Source organism: Cynocephalus volans, chromosome 10 (genome assembly GCF_027409185.1).
Source record: "Cynocephalus volans isolate mCynVol1 chromosome 10, mCynVol1.pri, whole genome shotgun sequence".
NCBI classification, from domain to species: Eukaryota; Metazoa; Chordata; class Mammalia; order Dermoptera; family Cynocephalidae; genus Cynocephalus; species Cynocephalus volans.
This window is the reverse complement of record NC_084469.1, coordinates 5,586,917-5,610,385: the sequence shown is the minus strand read 5'-3', so window position 1 is coordinate 5,610,385 and position 23,469 is coordinate 5,586,917. Positions and strand designations below refer to the sequence as shown.

Genomic DNA, 23,469 nt, shown 5'->3' with positions numbered 1-23,469 from the left:
CGGCCCCTTTTCCATTTCTTTCAGCCCCAAGAAAGACTGGGGTTGAGGGGAAAGATCATTACTTTTGGAGCTGGATGAGACCTGACTCCATCTCTTCCTGGCTGTGTGACCCTGGGCAAGTCATCTACCTCCCTGAGCCTTAGCATCAACTCTATAAAATGGGAATATAACAGTATCAACACCCAGGATTGTCAGGAGGACAGAACATTAATTTGGGCGTGACATTACCACCCTACCTGGCACATGGTCAATCCCCCCAAAATGTTAGCTCTTCCTATCATTTGTTTGTTTTCCTCCACAACCGCCCTCCAGATCCATGGGTGTCTGCTCTAGTTCTCTAGGTGATGGTTAGAAAGGTGGGGCACCATGAAAAGAACATTCCACCACGTACCCCTCATGTAACCCGAAGCAAACTACTTTGCTCCTTATAAGCCAACTTCCTCATCTATAAGGTAGGATTGCGGCTGAATAATGTTTTAAAATATGAGCTTTTTTCTTCTTTCCATTATTCCTTTCAAGCAGATAAAGCCCAGGAGGGGCTGTAAAGAACCCACAAGTCCTTGTCTTAGCCTAAGGGGAATGGGTTTTTAAACCTAGATGTAGTGTATTGAAAAAGGACAAGAGAGAGGAATTCCTCAGAGATAGCAGAAGTGGATAAACCTCTGGCGGCTTCAACCACGACCCCCGGGCCTCAAGGTCACAGAGAAGCCCCTGTGACAGCCAGGCCTGAATAGGCACCAACCCAAGATGGAGGACTCCCGGCCCCACCTGGACCCTCTGCCTGCCCAAGGCCAAGGCCACAGGAGCAGGGAGCCAAGCACCAGAACAGCTGAGGTGGAATTCCTGAGAGTCAGAAGTGAAGTTAAGCTGTAGAAAAATCAGGCAATCCTTTCATGTCTGCACGTGTGGACTGCGTGTGTGTGACCTCTCAGGTTCTGTGAAGATGACTATTAAGATAAACTGAGATAAGTTATATAAAATACCTGGCACTGGTCTGGGACATTAACTTCTCCCCTCTCTGTGGTGAACTGCGTCCCACAGCCTGCTGAAAGCCAGCACCTTGGTTACAGCCCAGAAGTGGGGTCCACTTGTACTAAACCTGGCTCTGCTTCTCACCAGCAAATGACTTAAGCTCCTTGAGCTTCAGGTCCCTCATTTGCAAAATGACGGGGCAATTCCTATCCCAGGAGATAACCTCTGTCGGGGTTAGTGAGTGTCCCAGAGCTGGAGCTCTTTCCGCACAGCCTTTCTCTCCCTCCCTCCTCCCCACCCTGACTCAGGCCTTACCTTCCGTGGTGAGGCTGTCAATGGAGAAGGAGGAGGAGGTGGCGGACAGGTCTCGGTCAAAGGGGCTGAAGGAGCTATCGGGGGAGGCAGAGTAGTGGTCCTCGTCCTGGAAGTCCTCACATGTCCTGCCCTCAGCCTGCAACAGAGACCCCCGGCGCTGCTGCTCTGGACAGAGCTGGGCCCTGAATGCATTTAAACCTTCCATTTTATCCTGAAAGCATCTTATCTTACAGGGCAATTTATCTGTCAGCTGCTTCAAATCCTTCCTCAAGGAAGGAGCTGAGATGCCAATCTTAAATAAATAGAGCAAATCTAAACATTCACCAACAGCCAAGGTCAGAAGTGGGCTGCTGGAGAAGACTGGGGTTTTTTTTAAGGTTAGAAAGAGACAGCTCACCCAGAACCAGACTAATAAAACAGACCGTGGTAAGCACATGGCAATGGAGTCTGGGGGGTTGACGTTTAAATGCTGGGCCCAGCACCTTCTTGCTGTGAGATGCAGGCCAAATCACTAAACTCTGAGCCTCAGTTTCCCCTCTGACGAAAGGGGCACTGGCCCCCAGCTTTTAGGGTGATGTTAAATAAGAGCAAGTGTAGGGCTGCACACAGTGAGGCGCATGGCACGTGCACTATGCTGACCTTGCGAGAGGTACAGAGGGAAGGGAGGAAAAAAGGACACACAATGAATGGATCTGTCTGTGTCAGTCTAAGGTGTCAGGATAGGATGCTTCCCACCCAGAATCGAAGTGTAGTGTGTTTGGAAAATTCTAACAGTGAGAAGGAACCTATATGGGATTCTAAATGGGCGGCACCTGGAACAACCCTCCTCATTCTCAGAATGACTGCCGCCCTCAAAAGCCAGAGGGCTGGAGCCTCGGCAGGTACTTCACTAACGTCACCAGGTGCATGGTCTCCCAGAGGACCCAGCTGTGGCTGAGGCCATGCCCAACGCATCCTCTGCACAGACCGAAAGAGTTCCTGGAGAGCTGCCCACTCAAGACCAAGTCACCAGAAGTGCTTGTCTCAGGGACACACAGAGCCCTCTAAAACCTTTCAAAGCTGATTTAACTGGCTCAGATAAGTCTGGAAAACAAATTTCAAATGGAGGGGAGGATTTCACCAAGGGTTAAAGATGCCTTGAGAAAGGCCGAGCCTGTGGCGCACTCGGGAGGGTGCTGCGCTGGGAGCGCGGTGACGCTCCCAGCGGCCGCAGGTTCGGATCCTATATAGGAATGGCTGGTACACTCACTGGCTGAGTGCCGGTCACGAAAAAAAAAAAAAAAAAAAAAAAAAAAGATGCCTTGAGAAGAGCTATCAGAGGAGGGGTCTGCTGCCAGCCCTCCTGTTCCCCACTACCTGGCACAGGAGCTACAGAAGATCACTTGTGCCTCTTACCTCCTGGGCACAGCCATAGGCCAGCCACTCCTGGCGGTAGCGGTCAAAGCCACTGGAACATCTGCAGGGGGACCAAAAGGTCAGAGATGTGATGGGATTGACAGAGAAGCTCTCCCTCCTTCATTTCCCCCGATTCAGTAATGGCTCTCCGATGACAGTGAGAAGAGGGGATAACTTCCCAGGGCTGGGGTGCTCAAGCTCCCTAAGGCCACTGGGTGGGTGGGTGTCTTTGGCCTCAGGCAGCCATGGGACCAGGAGTCAGACCCTGCTGCTCCCTCTACTCCTTCCCCAGAAGGAAAGGGAGGTGTTTGAAGCATCCCCACCCTCCTTCTGAAGCAGCTTCCCAGGACCAAGGCCACATTTGCCAGGATGTGTGTGTGTAGGGGCTAGCTGGACTGCATGACCTCTCATGACCTTGATGATCGCCTCGCCTCTGTGCTGCCATGACACCGCTGAGAATCCAGGGAATTTACACACACGTTCTCGTATGGAGAAGGCTTGCTCATTCACAGAGCTCCCGCATCGTTGTTGAGGGGCCCAAACTTGGGAAGGAGAGGCTGGGCCAGAGGTGGGCATCTGCAGGCCTAGTCAACACCTCCCCGTGTGATCATTAAAGGGCAGAAATGAGGACCCTGCCAGAGGCTGGGAGAGATTAAAAATTGGCTGACGAGGTCTCCAGAGAGGACATTGTGCAGCTCAGCTGGGCTGGAAGGCACCCCCTAGGGAAGGGGTGGGGGCATGAGGATGAAACAGAGAATGTTCTCCACCACAGCATGCTCAAATTCCCGTTCTTCATCTTCAGTGCCAGGGGAATGTACCAAGGCCTACTCAAGCTCAGGGACATTGCCTGGAAGGAATAACATCATGAGCCACCAGTGCTGAGAAAGAAATCTCAGCAAGTCAACTCTGCACCAGCAATCACCCACGCATCTGCCCGAGACCTGGTGAGGCCACGAGCTAAGGCTTTCCAAGGACTGTCAGTCTTCCCTTCTGAAGATGCCTCCCTGGGCTCCGAGCTGCTCCTCCTGCATCAGGGGTGGCTGAACTGGGCCTTCTACACCCTCCTTCTCTCAGGTCCTCTGTGCCCACTATTGTGGGGGATGGAGGAGTAGGGACGCTACTGGAGGCTGAGAACTAAAGTTTCTTTTACATCAAGCTAACTGATTCTTTCGAGGATTGAGCCTTTAGTATAGGTCTAAGAGCATCACCTTCTGAGCCTTGAACAAACCAACCCAGATTCAAAGGGCATGAGAAGTTGCCATATATTGAGCATCTCCTGAATGCCAGGTGCTGCCCCAGCCACATGCTGCACCATCTCACAGGACCCTCACAATGACACTATAAGGCAAAAATTATGACTTTCATTTCCTGAGCTAATCCTGGAGTTAAGGTCACCCTTAGACTCCAGAGTGGGCCATGGAGTGGCAGGAGGTGGAGAAGGGGTGGGGGGTTATGTAGCACGAAGGGAAGGCATCTGACATGGTAAGTGAAATTGTCTAAATCAGATCCGGCCCCAGAGCAGGGAGGGGAGGCCCAGGGAGGCTGCAGAGGGCAGAGCGGATGACGGGAGGGGAGCAGAGAGCCACGTGGTGATTGAAAGCAGCTGTTGGTGGGAGAGACTAGGTGGCCGGCCCCACTGCACCAGCCCTGCCCTCTGGCTTTTTAGGGACCTGAGGTCAGCTCTCAGTTGCAGTTGAGGCTCCAGAGAGCCAGCAGGGAGGGGCGGATGCTGGAGTAAGCCCAGGACCATGGGGCGTCTGGGGACAGGAAGGTTTCCAGCCCACATTAGCCTTGCACTCTCTGATGGAGTTCTCTGTGCCGTAGCTGACAGAACCACAGCAAGGGCAGAGTCTACAACCAGAGGCTCTGCCCTTCCCCCAGCCTGACCAACCTCGTAATGTTACCATGGGCCCAACCCTCATTAAACTGTCATGCGCTCTGAGTTTGGGCCTTAAAAGTATTAAATGGGGGTTTGCTTTCATCTGACCCATTTTGCAGTTCCCATGGCTCAGCTCTTTTGGATGTTGAGTCATGCAGTGGCAGCCAGCCCCAAGATCCCAGGGCTCCTCTGAGGTCCTCTCGATGATTGTCCCATTGCTGAGACAATGGATCTCAAATTTGAAAGTGCAGAAGACAGGCCACTTCAAAAATCAGATTCCTGGGATCCTGGTCCCAGAGGATCATATTAAATGGGTTGGGTGGGGCCCAGAAATCCCCATTTTTTTAAAAAAAAGATGACCGGTAAGGGGATCTTAACCCTTGACTTGGTGGTGTCAGCACCACACTCTCCCAAGTGAGCCAGGGGCCGGCCCTAGAAATCCTCATTTTTAACAAGCCATCCAGATGATTCTGAGAACCTCACAGTCTGCAGACTACCATGCAAAGCTCCACTCCACGAAGAACCAACCTGGGGTCTTCCGTACATATTCTCTCTGAGGCTCTGTGACTTTGAGGAGTTTAAATAATGATGTGTTTCTCACCCACCTCTCCTCAAATCACATAACCTCAACCCATTCTACAGGGTAAATAAACTGAGGCCCCAAGAGAGTGAATAAAAGCACAGCTGGTGGGAAGAACACCTGGGAGGCCTGGTGAGCACCCACCCCCTCTCCTCCCAGCCCAGAGTCGAATCCTGTGTGCTAGGCAGGCTGCCTGCAGGACAAGAGCTTCTCTATTTCTGCACTGGGATATTGGAAAGAAGCAAAGGAAACGCTGACAGATACACAACAGCTGCATGGGAACTCAGAGACTGTAATTTTGCAGTTTTCAAGATTGCCTTAAAGGCTTGTGGAGTTTAGGGCTTCCCATTCCCATGAGACCCCTAGTCCCTAAGAAATCCTTTTCTTTTTTCCTCCTGCCATTTATTTATCTTGGACAGAGAACAGAGCTTGAGTTCTGAGTCTAATCTGTGAGGAAATGATTTCAGAACAAGGAGTGGAAGATGAGTTGGATTTAAGAACTTTATCCCTGAAACTGAATCTCACCCAGAATTTTCTGAGTTTCCAAAACCAAGCAAACAGCTTCATAGCATCCTCCAACTTTCCACGGATGCCTGCAACCTCCACACCTCTGGTTTTCAGGAAACCCTGTTGCAGCCCAAGAAAGATCTTGAGGCGGTGTTTTGGGGTCACAGGGCTCTCATGCAACGGCAGTCAGTCTTTGGATCATACCCTGCCTCTAAGCTGGCAGTTCTCACACTGGTTTGCAGATGAGGCCTCTGTTAAAATGCAGGTTCCTGGGCTCTCTCCCAGGGATCCTGCTGCAAAGGGTCTGGGGAGGGGGCCCAGGAATCTGCATGTTTAACAGAAGCCTAGGTCTGGGATGCCCACAACTGTGGGCCACTCTTTGAGGAGCCCTGTTCTGGGATGAACCAACCCTTCCTGGCAGTGAGGAGGGAGTGCAGCAGTTGGAATCCCTGAACGACTTTCCAGAAACCTAACGTCACCACAGGCCATCCTGCCACACAGTCACCTTGATCAATCACAAGCCTCAGGGAGAAACTCACTTCTGTGACATTCTTATCCTACAGATCAGAGTAGCACTGGCCAGAGAGATCCTCATGTTGGCAGACTGTGGGCAATGAAGCCTGAGGCTGGGAGCAGGGCTGTCCCCCTACCCCTCCTCCACGGTCTGCCTATGGGAATCAGTGGGTGACCCTGTGCACAAACCTCTGGAGGACATGGCACCAGCTGCAGTTGAAGGTCAGGTCCGAGGACATGCAAGCGTCGCAGCTCCGATGCTGCAGGCAGGCTGCAAGACAGAAGGCAGAGGCCACTCAGCACCAGGGACTCTCCACAGGCTCCAAAGAGTGCCATTCCTGAATGCTGGGTCCTTACAGACAATGGAGCGTCTGAATTAATGGGGACCCTTGAGGTCATCAGTGCCACCCTCACTTGAGTCCAGCCCTGATTCCTAACTTCCTTCCTTCCTTCCTCCTTCCCTCCCTTCCATCACCAGGGGGTCAGGCCCTGAGTTGGTGCTGGGGATTCAGCAGACCTGGACCCTGCCTTCTTGGGACTTACGGTGATATGGGGAGACAGACTCTAAACAAATAACCAAACAAAAATAACTACAGAATTATAATTGTCGTGAGGTCTATGAAGGAAAATGACAGGGTGCTGTAAGTGTGTACAAAGGGATCTCACCTAGTCAGGAAGTTATACTTCCTACAATCATGGGGTTAAAAGGGATTTTTTTAAAGGTCAGAGAATACAAAGCAGCAGATCTGTAGAAAGAACAGGTCTAGAGATCTAATGTACAACATGAGGACTATACATAATAAAATTGCACCGTATTTGGGATTCATGCTCAATGAGTAGATTTTAGCTGCTTTTGCCACCAAAACAAAACAAAATGGGTAATTGTGAGATGATGGGTGTGTTAATTTGCTTCATTACAGTAACCTTATCACTCTCTGTATGTACCCATAACATCGTGTTGTATACCTTAGTTATATACAACAAAATACATTAATAAAAAAAGATGCTCCGGTTTGCCCCCCATCCAGGGCCCCCTCCTGACGTTCGGTCCCGGGGGAGGGGCCGCCCTCAGAGTCCCGCTCGCCTGCCCTGCCTGCTCCTGGGGTTGACCGAGTGCTAAGCCCGGGAGGGCCGGCCAGGCATGTGCAGTCCTTCCTCCTGGCTCTCTGCGGGGACGGGAGCTCCCCACGCGAGTGTGCTCTCGTCTCTGCTGTTCCAGGCTGAAGTCTCTACTGGTAAGTCATTTAACCTCTTGGTACCTAGTTACTTCATTTGTAAAACAGGGACATGAGGCGGTCTGCTGGTAGCCTGGCCGTGAGGATAACATCAGATCATACCTGGAGAGGGTTTCTATCAGTGCCGGCCAGCCGCATGGGGAGCGCCCAGTAAATGCTACTTCTTGTTATTGACCATTGACTAATTCATTCCCCTCAATAACCTGTGAAGTATTCGTTCGTTCATTCATTCATTCGTTCATTCAACAAATATTTATTAAGTGTCTACCAGGGGCCAGGCACTGTCCTGGGTTCTGGAGACACAGAGGTGATGGGGAAAGGAGAGAAGCGCTGCCCGCAGGGAGCCTGCAGTCTAGTGGAGGAGACAGCCGACAAACAGACAAATACATCTACACTAGGGTTTCTTGGGGAGAGAAGGGCTGGAAAAAAAATAGAACAGGACCGGGAGGCAGAATGAGTGTGGGGGATGGGTCCTACTCAGGGAGGTTGAGGAAGGCCTCTCTGAGGAGAGAACATCTGGGCAGAGACTGAGAGAGGGGAGGGAGCGAACCAGCAGCTCTCCTGTGGGACGAGTCCAGGCAGGAGGGCCCTCATGCAAAGGATAAGAGGGGCACGGCCCAGGCGTGGTCCCAGCAGCAGCCAGAGCCGCTGCCAGGCTGCAGAGTGCAGAGGTGGGAAGTGGCAGGAATAGGAGGGAGCGACAGCTGGGCCCAGCCTGGCAGGACAGTCAGGGAGCAGAGAAAATAGTAGAAGCAGTTGCTGGAGAGTCTGTGGAACCCTCCGGCTCTGGCCAGGCAGAGCAGCAGAGAGCCCCAGAGGAGCAGGAAGGATGGAGAGCTGGATTTTAAGAGCTGTTCATTTGCAATCGAATGCTACCCTCTTACGTGAACCAGATGACCTCTGAGTGTCAAGTAGCTGTCACAAAGTCCATGCATTTTATTGCAAAGAAAGACCGGTGCTCACCCAGAATAAATGCGCAATATAAGAACTCATCCTACAAACGGCTGAACAGGACATGTTGATAGCAGCAAGAAGTGACAACCAACTACAGAAAAATGACCACTCGTTTGATAAACATTACACGTATTTCTTCTTATGTGAGTTTTCATGGGACAATACCATGATCCATTAACTAGTGAACCGATTTGCACTGCATGGAGCCCCAGCAAGAGGATAAGCTGGGAACCAGCCCTCGGTGAGTAGGAAAGAGGCTCTCATGGGCACAGTGTGGCACCTTCAGTCCTTCTGTGGAAGGGGCGGGCAGTGGTGGCACCACATCCTTTCGTCTAGCATGGCATTGCAGATGGAACACCATGGCAGGACACAAGCAGGGCTGCCCTGAGCAGGAGGATGAGTGTGCTGTGACTGTCGTGTCTCCTGGTGTATTCAGGAGGTCTAAACAGTGCTGGGCACATGGTATATTGAATTGACGTATAGATGCTCTTGCTACCTCCATTTTACAGAGGAGGGAACTGAGGCCTGGAGAGAGTCATGGAGCTAAGAGTGGGAGGTCTGGGATTGAACCAAAGTCTGCTTGAGCCTAGAGCCTAAGTTGTTAGCCTTGAGGTCCCGCTGTGGGCTCCTCCCGCCCCAGGTCCCACCCCTCTGCCAGGCCACCTTTTCATGGATCTCTCCAAGAAGAGGGACAAGGAGAGACTAGTCACAGAGTGTGGTGGCTTGGAGATAAGCCACCCCCACACCTTTGGAAGTATCTTGGATAAGTCCTCCATGCCAAAAGGTAAGGGAGAAGCCAGGGCATGCAGAGAGTTTTCTTAGGACAAAGCTAACTGCCCCACAGAGGCTCAAATTAAAGTCTTGACAGCACTGCTCCTCTCTCAGCAGGTGCACCCACATGGGCACCCATGGGGAGCCCTGGTCTTGCCATTCCCAGTGACTCTGAAGGCCTCTTAAAAGGCTCCAGCCAAACTGACCGTGAGAAAAAACCCTGGGAGCCTCATGGAGTTTTCATAACACCTCCTGATCTTTACTTCTCATCTGCATTTCAGATGTCCTGCATGCTATTAAATGCTCAGAAAATTCACTGGAGGGGTAGGAAGTGGCTTAAATGTACAGTGTCCCAGAAACGCGTTCCCAGGATGTTTCGCTGCTTCTGTCTAGGCATTCAGCCCTGCCTTTGGATGTCCTTGCTCCTAAACGGAGTTTTATTCAAGTCCTAGGACCTGAGGCTTGCTTGAGAACCCCTGTTTCTCAGACTCTGGGCCTCCTGCTTGAGGGAGGGCAATTGGGTTGGGGGTGGGGCTGTCACCTACAAGGTGCCCTAACCCTGTGACCCCCTGGTGTCTGGGTCCTTCCTCTTTTCCAGGGGAAGATAACCTGCTGAGCCTTGGCCAAGACATGGCCTAGCATTTGAAAAGATCCTTCCTCTTCCTCCTCTTCTTCTCCACCCCCCTGCTCCCAGAACCTCCAGGGAAGAGGAAAGGGGGTGTGGGAGAGAGGTAAGAAATGCCACAAAAGGCAGGGAGAAGGCTGTGGCTTCAGAAGGATTCTGGGAGATATCATGACATGGGAGAGGAAATGAAAACCCCCTTAAAAACACAAGAATGGGGGAGCTGGCTGGTTAGCTCAGTTTGTTAGAGCATGATGCTAAAAGCACCAAGGTCCAGGGTTTGATCCCTGTACTCTTCGGCTGCCAAAAATAAAAAATAAAAGCAAGAATAGAAGTGCTGTCCTCCCTTCCTCTCTCTTCCTTGCTGTTCTGACCACATCCCAAAAAGCATCCAACCCCGATCCCGTGGGGTCCTCAGCAGCGGGGGGACCTCAGCTATGGTGTGCCTTCCACTGTAGGTGAGTGAGGTGTAGAGGCAGGGGCCAGAGACCCATGGTTCTCGAAGGACTGCTCGCTAAATCCTTTTATTGCCTGCTCCCTGTGGCCTCCAGTGTCGCCTCCTCTAAGGAAAATACAATGACAAACTAAGGACCAATTCAGTTCCTGAATTACCTTTTCCAGGTGGCCCAGTCTAAGCATTCTCAGAGGTGCATCTTCCCTGGGTTTCAATGACATATTAATAGCAATAGCTGTCAGATATCAAGCACAAACCACGCCCAGGTCTGGGGTGGACCAGTCAGTGTCAGAGCTGCCACTTACGTGTTCAGCTCTACCTCTGTGTTCCTAACCCTTACCATAGCTCTGGGAGGGAGACGGCACTAAGCCCATGTTACAAATGAGAGATGGAGGCCCAGAAAAGTTAGGTAGCTGTGCCCCACAGGGGTGCCTGCGGCCTGAACCCAGTCTGTTTGACTCCAGAGCTCTTTCCAGGGTGGCGGAATGCCCCCATCAGTGGGAACAGCTCCTACTCACTTGGCAATGGGGTAAACTCCACAGCTGACTTGCTGGTGACCTTGCTGGGGTCCAGCTCCACGCGGTGGTATTCGAAGATAGTCCTTCGCCGAGATTCTGAAACAGAAGCAGAGCCTGTCATTGGGAGCATGTCATGGCCAGAGGTCTTTGACACCTGTACCTGGAGCTTGACAGGGTTATTATTATGCAGCTACTGAGGGCAGGAACTCAACCCATCAATATGGGATAATGGTGTTGAAGCTGCTGGGAGACAGAAGGACAGGGGTTGACCTTGAGAGGACAGCCTCGTGTTATCAGCAAGTTAAACTACTAATGCAGAGGCCTGGCTGCTCCTAGGGTGGGGACATGGGGATCCCATGTTCCCCTTGCCTCTGCGCCTTCACAGCTGCTGTGCCCTTGACCCATAACGTTCCTCCACCCCTGCCCTCCTTGTCTAGCTCACCCTTCCACATCCAGTTCAAAGGCCGCTTCCTCTGAGCGTTCCCCCTTGCTCAGCTCCCTCCTCTCCCACACAGGCCAAGTGCCCACCACATAGGGGGTCATGATGCATTAGACTGTGGGCACTTGCTCCTGAGGGCACCTGCTCCTGAGCCTGACCCACAGGGAGCACTCTGCAAATGTCTGCAGATGGACAGGCTGCCTTTGCATGCTGCTGACCATGTCCCACCTCTCCCCTCCTGGATGGAGGCCTAGATTCAGGGCCTGAAGCCAGGTTAAGTCCTACCTCGGTCCCTGCAGAAACTTCCTACAGGACCTCAGAATCAGGAGACCCAAGTTCTGTTCTCGACTTGCTGGATAACCTTAGGCAAGTCATTTGGGCCTCAGTTTCTTGTCTGTGAAGTGGAAAGACAGAAACACCTGCCACAACACCCTTGGGAGGAAAAGCTGGAATCACAGATGAAAAAAATTTCCTAAATGGCAATCTGAGATGCTCTGATATTTCCCTGTATGCCATCGTGTCTACCCAAGAACCATGACTTGGGCTTGCTTTCCTCCAGCTCTGAAAGGCAGGCAGCCAGCCACTGAGCTTTGCAGAAGAGTTTCCCCACTGGGAGACTTAGCATGTGGTCTGCCCCATACCTCTTCCTCCTTCTGAAAACAGCATTCCATTTGGGGCAAATGTGCTCAGCCCATTTCTGCATGGAGTGGACTGGATGGGAGCTGCCATCTTTCTCCATGATCCTGCTTCTCTGGCCACACAGTGATTGGTCCAGGGTGGGGCATGAGATGGGAGCTGAACCAATCAGAGACCTTCCCTGGGACTTTTCAACTGTTATCAAGAGGCCTTTTGCTCTCTGGTAATGATGCTGAGAAGATGAAAGCTAGGAGCCATGGTTCCTGTCTCCTGGGGAAAGCCAGAGAATGAAGCCACCTCATGGAGAGAAACAGGAAGTACTGGTGGTGTTCCAAGCCCTGAAGATGCAGGATCCACTCTGGTCCCCGTCTTCCCAGCTGTTCAGCTCCTCCTTTGGTTCTTTGGGCTACTTTGGTATCCCCCAGTGCACCCCCTTTTCTGTTCAAGCTAGTTTGAATTGGGTGTTTGTCACAAGTAGCCCAGAGTAGGTGGGGATATAAGTTTCTCACTCAGCTGAAGGTGCTGGAGGAAAATTTCCTAAGGCGGCAGCAGAGCATGGTAGGGGCATGCATAGTATAGAGGGCGTCCTGGGAAACTCCTGGGTGCCCCATTCCCCAACTCTCCCTCCGCTATGAAGAAGCTAGGGGAGTGTCCACTGCTTAACAGAATGTCTCAGCTCTATTCCTATCACTTCTTTATCTTCAATCTTGGAATCGTTGCCTCCTACTTAACCCAGGATTGAACCCCAGTTGGTCTGGCACCAAAGCATGCCCTCTTCCCAGCACATCACACTTCTGGGTAATGGTGGACACCTCAGCCCCTGAAACATTTGAGACCACAGAATGTCATTCCATGCAATGGAAAGGAAACTGCTTTGGCATTGATGCTGGCGCAGATCCCCTGAAACTAAACAGGAATCCGCAGCCCCAAGGCCTGTGCCTGAAATGCTGGCACTATCCTCTCCCATGTCGCCAGGAGATTCCATCTGTTACCCACAGGACAGGCACTGCTCTGGGTCCAGTGGGAAGGTAAAGGAAGGTGAGGAGGCTGACGAGACCATGGAGGAAGAGAAGCCCTGCACCAGGAGAATGGCCATACAGGAAGGGAGGCTTGGGTTTGCTGCAGCCAGGTAGATGGCTCTGCCCAACTTACTACCTTGGATGAGGGACGTGAGCTCAGTGGGACGAGTTATGCTACCCTATGGGGTTGTTCAGATTAAGGCCTTTCTCAGGAGGGCAGCCCCCAAAGGGCCACAGAAAGCCAAACACACCCATTCCTAAGCTAGAGCCCAAAGGTGGAGGAGAGCTGGTTTTCAGGATTTCTCCACCTGCGAGGATGTAGGGCAGGCCTCACCCTCTGTCACAAGGAAGGCGAAATGGGAGGGACAAAGGAACTCAGGGTCAGCACATATGGAGACACGGACTTGTCAAGGGAGCCACTATCAAGGACAGAGACACACAAGCAGCAGCCAGGAATGCAGGGATCTTAGAAACCTCACGCCAGGATCTAGGGTTGGGTCCCCCACCATCTGGGCTGGGGAGCAGAGGTGGCGTGTGACCCAAGCAGGGTGCAGCCAGAGATCAGCAGACATCCTCCGGAAACAAACACAGGCCACCAGTGGGGGGGGGGGGGCAGGAACTGAGCAGCGGCAGGAAGGGGGATGCAGGTGGGAGTGTGGAAATATATCTCTAATTGAAAATATTTGCTCCCTTCCACTGCCAACTTGTCCTTGTTTGAGTGTATGGCTTTGGTAATATTTTCCTCTTTTTAATAAACAGAATCCTTAATAACCCTGCCTGAGCTTTTGGATTATTTCACCAACATCTGGGGCTCGCCCAGGGACTATGACGTCCATCTGCATGACCAACAGATCCTTCCGGAAGACTGCCCCCAAACCACATTTCTGGCAGTTTGAGAAGTTCTGTTTTATCTCTGCTTCTAATCGTTAAAAATTTGGAAATACTAAGGTCCAGACTTAGAAAACCCTGCTGCCCAATCAAGAGATGTTGATTCAGAAGAGATTTTTACAAGTCCTGTTTTGTTTCAATACCAGATACCAGTGGGAGAGTGTTGGTTTGGTCAGAACTCAGGAAACTGAAGAATGTGGCCACAAATTTCCCCCAAAATGGGTGATTATGGTATACAAAATGTAAGATGGTGAGTTGGGGAAAAGTCTCATCCATTCGTTCATTCATTCATTCATTCAATTCTTTGCCCATTTGATTATTCGTTCAATAATCATGAATTGAGCTCCAGCAGGGAACCCTAAGGAGCTTTCAGTCCAGGAGGGGAGGCAGGGGGATTCCTCCTTAGCACTGAAGCAAAGTAGTAAAAGGGCAGAGAAAGAAGGGGCAAAAAAAATGACGAGACTGAAGGAGAAGGGTTGTAGGAAAAAAAGAAGGAAGGGAAAAAGAAGAAGGAATGGCCCTAAGACGGATTAAAAACCTCCAGCAAAGAGCACTTTAAAAGATCATTTATCAAGAGAGGCAAGAAGACAAAATCGGTCAGATCTGGTGACTACATCCCCCTTTCCCCTCATGTCCTCACCTGGCTGGTCCTTATCTTTCTGCAGCCATTTCCAGGACCTCCCAGCACCCCCACCCACAGCCTGGCACAAAGGCCCAGCACAGCCCTCTGACACATCTCTGGACTCAAGTCTGCCTCGAAAAAGAAAGGAAAGTTCTGGTAAAGGAGGAGGACCAGAATGTTAGGGCCATCTGAGGCCATTCTGGGGCCAGCCAAAAAAACAGTCTACACTTTGGAGCCCTTTATAATAAAAGCCTCATTAACTGGTTCCACTAATTCAGAATCTCTGTCAGTTTTGACGCTGGCTATGCTAAAGCTGCTTTTATACTGTCCATGAAATAGTTTCCTAAGCAAATGAATAGAGAAAATTATACTGACTTCTGGTGGTCCCTGCAGCCAGATAGAGTGCATAAGCTGCCCTGTACGTTTTGAGTGCCTCTGCAAACAGATGCTGCCAGTCGCACATGACTTTTCATCAGAGATGCTCTGCAGACTCTGCTCCAAAGCCTGTGTTAACAGTTTATATAAGGAATTAACCACGAGAAAAACTCTGGCTGTTTTCAACATCTCCTTCCTTCCCTCAACCCCAGGAGTGTGACTGCGAAGAATTCTCCCCGTCCCACCCCAAAATCCCCGCCCAGCAGAGGTGGGGAGGAAAGTGTTTGGATCCTGGGGGAGAAGAGATTCTCCCAGATAGGATTCAGTGGCTGAGGGACTCCTGAATAGTGGAGAGCCAAATCCCACTCCTCGCCCCTGCCCCAGGCAAGGAGGAGCCAAGCCTGGTACAAGGACACTGCCTCCTCCCATCCTGTATGGACGAGGTGGGCTTAGACAATGGGAATATCCGTGGTGATAATGGGGTCTGCAGACCAGAGGGCTCTTCCTGAACTTCTGTTTCATTTAAGCCTCAGTTATTTCGGGTTTATTGCTATTTGTAGCTCAGCCTAATCCACGCTAATCCCCTACTTGCTGGATTGAATATCAGACCCAGAGGAATCTGACCTTTTAGCCACATAAAAGCCATCACTCCTGAAAACAGAGATTGAGACCCATTTAAAACCCCATGAAGGCTGTGGGTACTATCCCTGAAAAACACATGAATGTGAATATGCTCCACTCACACCTCAGTATTCCACATGCAATGTGAGGACTTTCCAGACCTCCTAAAGTCCATGCCTGGTCTCCCAGGCTAACAACCTCTGACAAAAGCGATGCAATTTCCAAAACACTCCCAAAAGCAAGTGGTGTCAGGCCCCTGTTCTCACTCAGGGCCACAACAGAGCAGAGGACAAGGTGTCTGCTACACCCATTCCCTTCTGTGGTACCCTAACCCCAGAGACCGGATCAACATTCTCGTGCTGTTATTCATTTCTTGAGTGCCTGGCCTGCTGCAGGCACTAGGGTCAGTGCTGGGGCCACAGAGCTCCCAGGGAGTTCACAGCTAGCTGGGGAGAGGGTAGATGAGCAGGGTGGTACGATGAGTTCTATGTTAAAGCTATCAGCAAAGTGCCAGGGGGTGGAAGAGGAAACCGTGAATTCCACTGAATGGGGGAGGCCACATCTGGGCTGAGCCAGTAGATGGATAGAATTTTGCGCAGTGATAGAAAGAGTTGGGGTGGGAGCTTTTTTTTTTGCAGCTGGCCATTATGGGGATCCAAACCCTTGACCATGGTGTTATTACACTGCACTCTAACCAAGTGAGCAAACCGGCTAGCTTTAAAATATTCTTTCTTTTTTGGCAACTAACCGGAATAGGGATTTGAATCCTTGACCTTGGTGTTATAACACCACACTCTAACCAACTGAGCAACCAGCCAGCTCAGGGTGGGGAGCATTTTATACAAGGGAATTGTGTCACAAAGATGTGGACAGCTGGTGGCATGTGCGGGGAACACAGGATACGCAGACCAGAGCGGTCCAGGAAGAGAGCGGCAGGTGGAGGGAAGGTTTGGAGATGAGCCTGTGCGGTTGTCTGTGCTCGGCTGTGCAGGACCTTGAGTGCCACACTGAGGATTTGACTTGCTCCTGTAGGCAGCAAGGAGCCAGAGAATGACATGATCAGAATTGGCAGTGACAAGAAGAAACAGAAGAATCACTGGGCAGTGTCTGGGGGGTCAGGTACCAGCTTTCTCCTGGCAGGTGGACTCAATACCTCCACCAACGGCACCTGGAGTCACAGTGTCCAACAGCTTCCGCAACAGAGACCTCGCCATCTCCTCCTGGCCTCCCACAGCAGGCGCAGCCTCCCTCTGTTATTTCAGGGCCGCACTTCCTCCCTCGCCCCTCTTTACCGTGCCCCCACAACAACTCCCCGGCTTGCTCTGAAATAGCCTTTCCTTCCAGAATCACAGAGGAGCCTCAGAGGCAGATACACCCGGGGGATCTGGCTTTCTCTCACCCTCATTCTACAACTTGGTCCAACACACATTTCCTGAGACTCTGCTTTGCACTGAGCCCTGGGAGGAAGACATAGATGAAACAGACCATCCCTGCCCCCAGCGGCTTCAGTAATGTACACAGGATGCCGGGAGAGGAGGAAATAAAGCCCCAACACCAAGAACTCTCCCAAGAAACAGCCTGGGGTGTGTGCACATAGGGCTGTGGGTGTCTGGGTGAGCTGAGGAGGAAAGGATTCATTCCTCCGGGTGGAATGGGGGTGGGTCGGATTCAGAGAGAGTCAGTGGCAGACTCTGGGATTTGAATTGAGAAGATCTGGATTTGAGTTCTTCCTTTCATAGCTGTGTGACCATGGGAAAGTTGCTCCACCTCTCTGAGCATCTGTGTCCTCATTTAGAAATGGATAAATGTACAGACTTCACTACATTGATAGGGGGAAGATCCAATAAGGTACTGTAAAGCTCAGTGCCTGAGGAACGGGATTATAATCAGGGTGGTAGGCAGACTCTAAACTGGCCTCCTGGTATTCATGCCCTTGTGTAGTCCCATCCCCAAGTGTGGGCTGGACCCAGTTATTCTACTGGTTAGACTTGCTTCTAACCAGTAGAATATAGCAAAAATGATAGGATGTCACTTCTAAAATTAGGTTACAAAAGACTCAGGTCTCCACCTTGCTTATACTCTGCTGCCGTCTTGCTGGCATGTTCTGAAAGGAGCCAGTGCCCGGCTGTGAGCTGCCCTGTGAGGAGGGTCACAAGGCAAGGAGCCAAGGGGGCCTCCTTGATGACCTGTGAGAACTCCTGGAAGTGGATCCCCCTCCCCTCATCCCTCGATCATTGAGCAAATGTAACCCTGGCGAGCACTTTGATTGCAACCTATGAACCAGAGAACCCAGCCAAATCACACTTTGCTTTCTGATCCACAGAAACTCTGAGATAATATGTTTGTTGTTTTAAGCTGCTAAATTTTGGAGCGATTTGTTATACAGCAGTAGCTAACTAATGCAATCAGAGTGATACCAGGACGATTTAACAACTGGCTCAGTACATTAACCAGCCACATAGAGCGGATGCTGGCTGGTGCCACAGAGCCATGTCCTGGAGTCTTTGCTGTGCCACTGACAGAGCACGGGAGTTCAAGGGGGCAGGGGAGAGGCCAGGCGTGGTGGTGAGAGGTACTCAGGGGGCTCAAGCCAGCTACCAACAAGAATGAAAGAACTTCGATATTTTACAACTGACACAACCATGTCGGGTGTACTAGATGACTATCAGGTCTGGATCTCATATCTAGAGTTGCAATTAGATCTTAAACAATAATGTGATGTCCACAGGGCCCCACAGCATGGAGGAATGGAAGCCACACATTTGAGCTTAAGGAAGTTTTCTGTTGTCACTTCTGTGTGCAAGTTCGAAACTGCTCCATATACATACAGCAAAGACCAGAAGACAGTCCTGTTGGCTAGAAAACGGTTCCTAGTATAGCAGCAACATACCAAAGGCACAAAAATACAAGGAGCAGTCAGGAAGTTCGAGGCATGTTTGAGGAAGGGAAGGAAGGGAGAAGTTCATGTGCATGAAGTGCCTGCTGTGTGACAAGCACTGTGCTGAGGCTTTACAGCTAAGTCTAGCGCCACTGGGCACAAGGTCCTGACGGGGGCGGCAGTGGCGTGGCTGGCAATGAATCACGGCATCAAAGGCGGTTTTGTGGAGGAGATGAGGCAGATGGCACGAGGCCCCGGAAAGGGTGATGGGGAGGAAAGGAAGAGAGGGTGTCTCCTCACTTTTGCAGCAGGCCAGGCCTGGGCTACGGCCACCAGCCAACTGACCCATGGGCGGATCGAGGCCATAACCAAAGCAACAGCCAACCAAGGAGGCAAGATTCATCATTTGCAGCTTGCAGTGGGCGCTTTGCCCCCAAGCCCACCAGAGCCATTTACTCCTAGAACCACAGATTGGGACCACCCTTGTTATGCTGAGAACTGAATTAGGCCCAAGTAGAAGCAGCAAAAACTTGACTACAAAACCTCTTTCCAGAAGCATATGAAAATCAGATGTCTCTACACGCTGACTTCCTCCCCTCTGCCACCTCCCTCAGCTTTATATGGTGTTGTGTGGGGAGGGTGTGTGGGAGCTGGTCTCACTAAGAGACAATGTGCTGATGGGATCAAGTCTCTGTGCAGCCAGGAATGCTGGGAGCAGGCAGACATTGGGGAGCAGGGGAGAACAGAAAGGGAGGCTCTAGGAAGGTGGAGGAAGAAAGGGCTGGTGAATTTCTGAAGGAGGGAAAAAGCTCCTGGCCTGTTGGGAATGAACCCAGCCCCATTGATCAGCCTCTTGACCCTTGAATGTCGGCCCTCCCCACCGTGCCACGCATTCGGCAAGCTGAAGGTGTGGACTGGGGTGAGAGGAGCTCGGCGGGTAATACCCGGCCTCCGCTGGCACCATGGCCCGGGCCAGGCGCTGTGCTTGGCACTTCACGCACATCATATCTGTTAATCCTCACCACAGCCCTTGACGGAGCTGGTGCCTACTCATTTGAAGATGAGAGCACTGCAGTCCAGCCCTTGCCCTGGGACATATGGCAAGTGGGAAAGCGGGTGACAGGCATGCCCACCTACAGGGAGTGTAAAGCGCTAGGATCTCCATGGAGCTCGCTTTGGCCATAGCTGTCAAAATTGTAAACGCCCCTGTCCTTTGGCCCAACGACTCCACTCTTGAGAATTTTTCTCATAGAAATATTCACAAGGGGCATAAAAGTATCTCCTGTAGTATTATTCCTTATAGCAAAAGACTAGAAAAAACTGAAAAGTCTATCCCCAGGGGAGAGGTTAAATTAAGGTACATCCATGCAATGGACCATCATGCAGCCATTAAAAGGGATGCATCAGGCTTTCTGGCCAGTACTGAGGTGCCTAAAGGCTGGTTGGGGTGGTGAGGCCTGAGGCAGAATATATCCAGAATCTGGCTCTGGCCAAGATGGCGGAAAAGACAGTCCCCAGCGTCACTCTCTCCCACAAATCAACCAATTTACAACTATTAAAAAGCAATGACAATCAAGCTGGAGCCACTAGAACTGAGGGGAAGAGGAGCAGAGACCTACGGAGTTCACGAAGGCAGGAGAAGCCACGATGGGAGAAAGAAAGGATCGCTCCCACCATTTTGAGCCCCGGCCATTTCAAGGCTGGCCCTGGTGAGCACATGGAGCAAGAGCTGGCAAAATTCGCTGCTGTGCCCTTCAGATGGAGTTGCATGGAGACTGCAGGGGAGAAGAGGGCCTTGGTGGTCCCCAGGCCATCAAGACCACTGACAGGGTTCCCTTGGACCCACATAGGAGCAAGGAGCCACAAAAACTGGAAAAAGGAACCACTCAGAGGCTAGTGAGTCATAGCAAGGGACCGGAGCATGGCGCATCCCATGGGAAGTGTTTGGAGTGCGGGGAGTAGGGGAGATGGGCCACCAGGAGAACACTAGGGCACAGCATGGATAGCTGATCGCCCCCACAGCAGTGCAGGACCACTCAGAGGAGACTGGTCAGGAATATGGAACTGCAAAGGGTGCAGTTTGCTGAAAAGTCTCAGGCCCAAACCAGAGTTTCCACACAATCCAGATGTACCGGACCTCACAAGACCTGGAAGTACATACAAGGTCAACCATTAAAACCCGAGCTGCACAAAAAGCCTTCCCCAGAGAATCAGCAGCAAAGCAGTGATTTAGCTCCACCACAGGGGTTCAAGTGCTGGTCCCCACAGGAAGTTCCCTCATTTTAAAAGTAAGCAAAGGACAACAAATTTGTTCCAGTGCAGAGTTTAAGTGGTGGAAACAGTGAATAATCCAACACAGAACTGAAAGAAAAAAAAATACTTCGACCATAGACAAAGTTTGATATTAACTAGCAAAGGCCTCACATCACCAAAGAACACCTATAACACCAAGCCAGGGAGTGGGGGACTGAGGATTTCAGCCACACACCCCTGACATCTGCACCCAGCCAGCAACGACCGAGCCACCGTTGGAAACCCCCTGGTCTCCCCTGCAGGAATGAGGGGGGTGCCACAGGCTTCAACTATGCCCCCGCTTCTTCACCCACCCCTTCTCCTGTGCCCTCTTCCCCTCCCCAGGCCCCATCAAGCTCAGGTGGGGTGGCGAAGAGCAGACAGGGTTTCTCCCTGGACCTGCAGGTTGCATGGTGGAATTTTGCACATACAACTCAGCAGAAAAAGTCAGGCTGGAAAAAAAAAAAAAAAAAATCAGGCTCAAAAGTCCCTGAGCCCTGGGTTTAGAAGCAGCAGATGGCACACCTGCAGCCTCCCCAGGACTGTGAACACAAGACCCTCATGGGCATGGGTTGGGGGCCAGAAGCAGGAGAAAAAGAACTGGAGGAGGACCCAGGAGGATGAAGCACCCCTTCAGCTACTCCCCCATTTTACAGATGAGGCAACTGAGACTAGAGAGACAATGTGGTTTGCTGAAGGCGAGTTAACCGTCCGGCTGAGGCTGGATTCCTGTCTCCTGACACCTCTGTGATGCTCCTTTTATCATCTGGAGTGGGGAGGCCATTGTGGTTGTGTTCTGGGAGGACTCAGACGCCCTAATTTGTTGTCTTTGGAGATTTTCTAAATGGAGCAGGTGCTCAGCGGAAGGGCTCTGGCTCCCCTTCCCCTCAACAAACAGAGCAGTGCCTCCCACTGGAGATTTTTTGGGGGGAAATGATCCCTCTGCTGTGACAAAGAAGAGCTGGAACTCACTCTGCCTCCTCTCCTCCTCAGTCCCCACTAACTCTTGGCCAGCCAGCCACTCCCTGCCACCGCCACACCCCCGCCCGCGTGGGTTCAGTCTCAGCTGAGTCCTACCCAGTCCAGGTCTCCGCTGGATCCCCGGGGACTCACCTGGCACATCTGGGGATGGATTGAGAATCATGAAGGCGTCTGACAGACCTGCTTTGACGGGGTGCTGGGAGGAGCTGATTTCCAGGACCGACATAGGGATCTGCAGTGGGGAGAAGAGGCTCCATCTACCCACAAACACTCTCGACCAGCCCAGATGTCCCCTCTGCTCTCCAGACTCATCTGCCTGCTCAGCGTCACCTCCTGGAGGACTCAAAGACATCTCCAACCCAAAGTGTCATCCTCATTCCAAGTCTTCACCGCACCACCTCCAAGCACGTTTTCTCCGTCTCGGTGAACGGCATCTCCGTGCAAGCCAGAGACCTGGGAGTCACCCTCGGCCCCTCCCTTTCTTTCATTTCCTCCCTCATCTAATACATCTTCAAATATTGTTAATTAACCTGCTAAGTGGCTCTCAAATCTGTCCAGTTCTCTCCTTCTCCCTATTCCAAGTGGCCATCACCTCCCTCCTAATCATCTCCCAGCATTCTCTCTGAACCCCCAATAATCTGTTCTCCACTCCGAGGCCACAATGACCTTGTTCAAAGGCAAGTCTTGTTGTTCCCCCACCCCATCCTGCCCCTCACTCTCTCCCCTCCAGCCAGTGCTGCCATCTTCCAGATGCTTTTACCAGCCACGCTCTGTCCTGCCACAGGACCTTTGCACATGCTGTTCTCTGTCCTGGAACACATTTCACTCTCCTCTTTGCTCCCTTAACTGATATTTATCCTGCAGATTTTAACATTTTTCCTCAGTGAAGCCTCCCCTGACCTCTACCAAGGTGAAAAGCCCTGTGAAAGGTTCTGCTAGCACCAGACACCTCTACTTACCAGCACTAGTCACAATGGTGATTCTACATTTGTCCCTGTAATTATGGTCTATCTCCTCAGCCAGACCTACCCACAGCCATCTTATTAGCTTCCATCCCCAGCACTCAGCCCTGTGCCTGGCACATTGTGGGTTCCCTGCTAATATTTGCTGAATGAAAGAAAGTCTCCAAGACCCAATTGTCTCTGCAGCTAGGCCCTCTCACCTCTTTGTAGCTGAAGACAATGCGGCCGTCACGATACAGAGCTGCCTGGAAGGTGAAGCTGCCCCTGTCCTCCCGGCCTTGGAGGTAGACATGGTCCCACTGAACAACAAAGACTGTCCCTGGGGGAAAAGCAGAGACCTGGCTGGACAGGGAGGTAGGGCAGGGAGCAGGGCACAGCAGAAATGGTGGCCAGGGTGGATTGGCCACAGGTTGGCTCCCTTTGAATGATGGGGGCAGTTTGAAAATTTGAGGAGGCAGGAGCTGGGCAGCCCACAAACATCAGCCTGGCTTCCCAGGTGCAGAGAAGCCAGAAGGTCCTGCTTCAGCCTCTCTTACCCCACTCACGCCCCTCCTTCTTGCTTATCCTGCCCTTTGAGATGAAAAAGGAGAAATGTCTGTTCTCTGGGGTAGTGTGGTGCTCAAGGGACATTCTGGTGACAGTGAGAAACAACAAAGTCCCCTGAAGTGTATTTTACCTCTACTTAGAGCTAAGCACCTTCATTTTGTTATCTCATTAGATTCTGCTAGGCAGCAGGCATTTTTGTCCCCATCACACAGATGTGGAAGCTGTGCACAGAAAGGTGGGGTGGCTGCCTGGCTGTGGGACTGTGGGACCCTGGCCCTCCCTGGGCCTTGGGCTCCTCTAAAGGGGCTGGAACAAGGGATCCCTGGAGCTGGGAGACAAACTCTGACAATCTGGTCTCACCATTGTCAAAGTAAGCAACTGTGGAATTGTCGGAGTAGCCAGGGTTGAAGTTGGCCATCAGGGGGGCCACGTACTGAGTAGCTGTGAGCATCCGATGGATCATGTCACCCGTGAAGATGAAGCCTAGGGTAGGGA

At 51.6% G+C, this 23,469-nt stretch overlaps 1 protein-coding gene across 1 annotated transcript in view; it reads right to left on the bottom strand.

Annotated features, from left to right (window-relative positions):
• Positions 1 to 23,469, bottom strand: part of PLXDC1 (plexin domain containing 1) — a 58,024-nt gene that overhangs the window by 5,220 nt on the left and 29,335 nt on the right. Inside the window, exons 5-11 of the mRNA XM_063110937.1 lie at positions 23,335 to 23,457; positions 22,629 to 22,747; positions 21,599 to 21,698; positions 10,716 to 10,811; positions 6,351 to 6,432; positions 2,683 to 2,743; positions 1,288 to 1,423 (exon numbers count right to left, since the gene is read on the bottom strand). Coding sequence (XP_062967007.1) covers positions 1,288 to 1,423; positions 2,683 to 2,743; positions 6,351 to 6,432; positions 10,716 to 10,811; positions 21,599 to 21,698; positions 22,629 to 22,747; positions 23,335 to 23,457 — 717 coding nt within the window. The remainder of the gene's footprint in view (positions 1 to 1,287; positions 1,424 to 2,682; positions 2,744 to 6,350; positions 6,433 to 10,715; positions 10,812 to 21,598; positions 21,699 to 22,628; positions 22,748 to 23,334; positions 23,458 to 23,469) is intronic.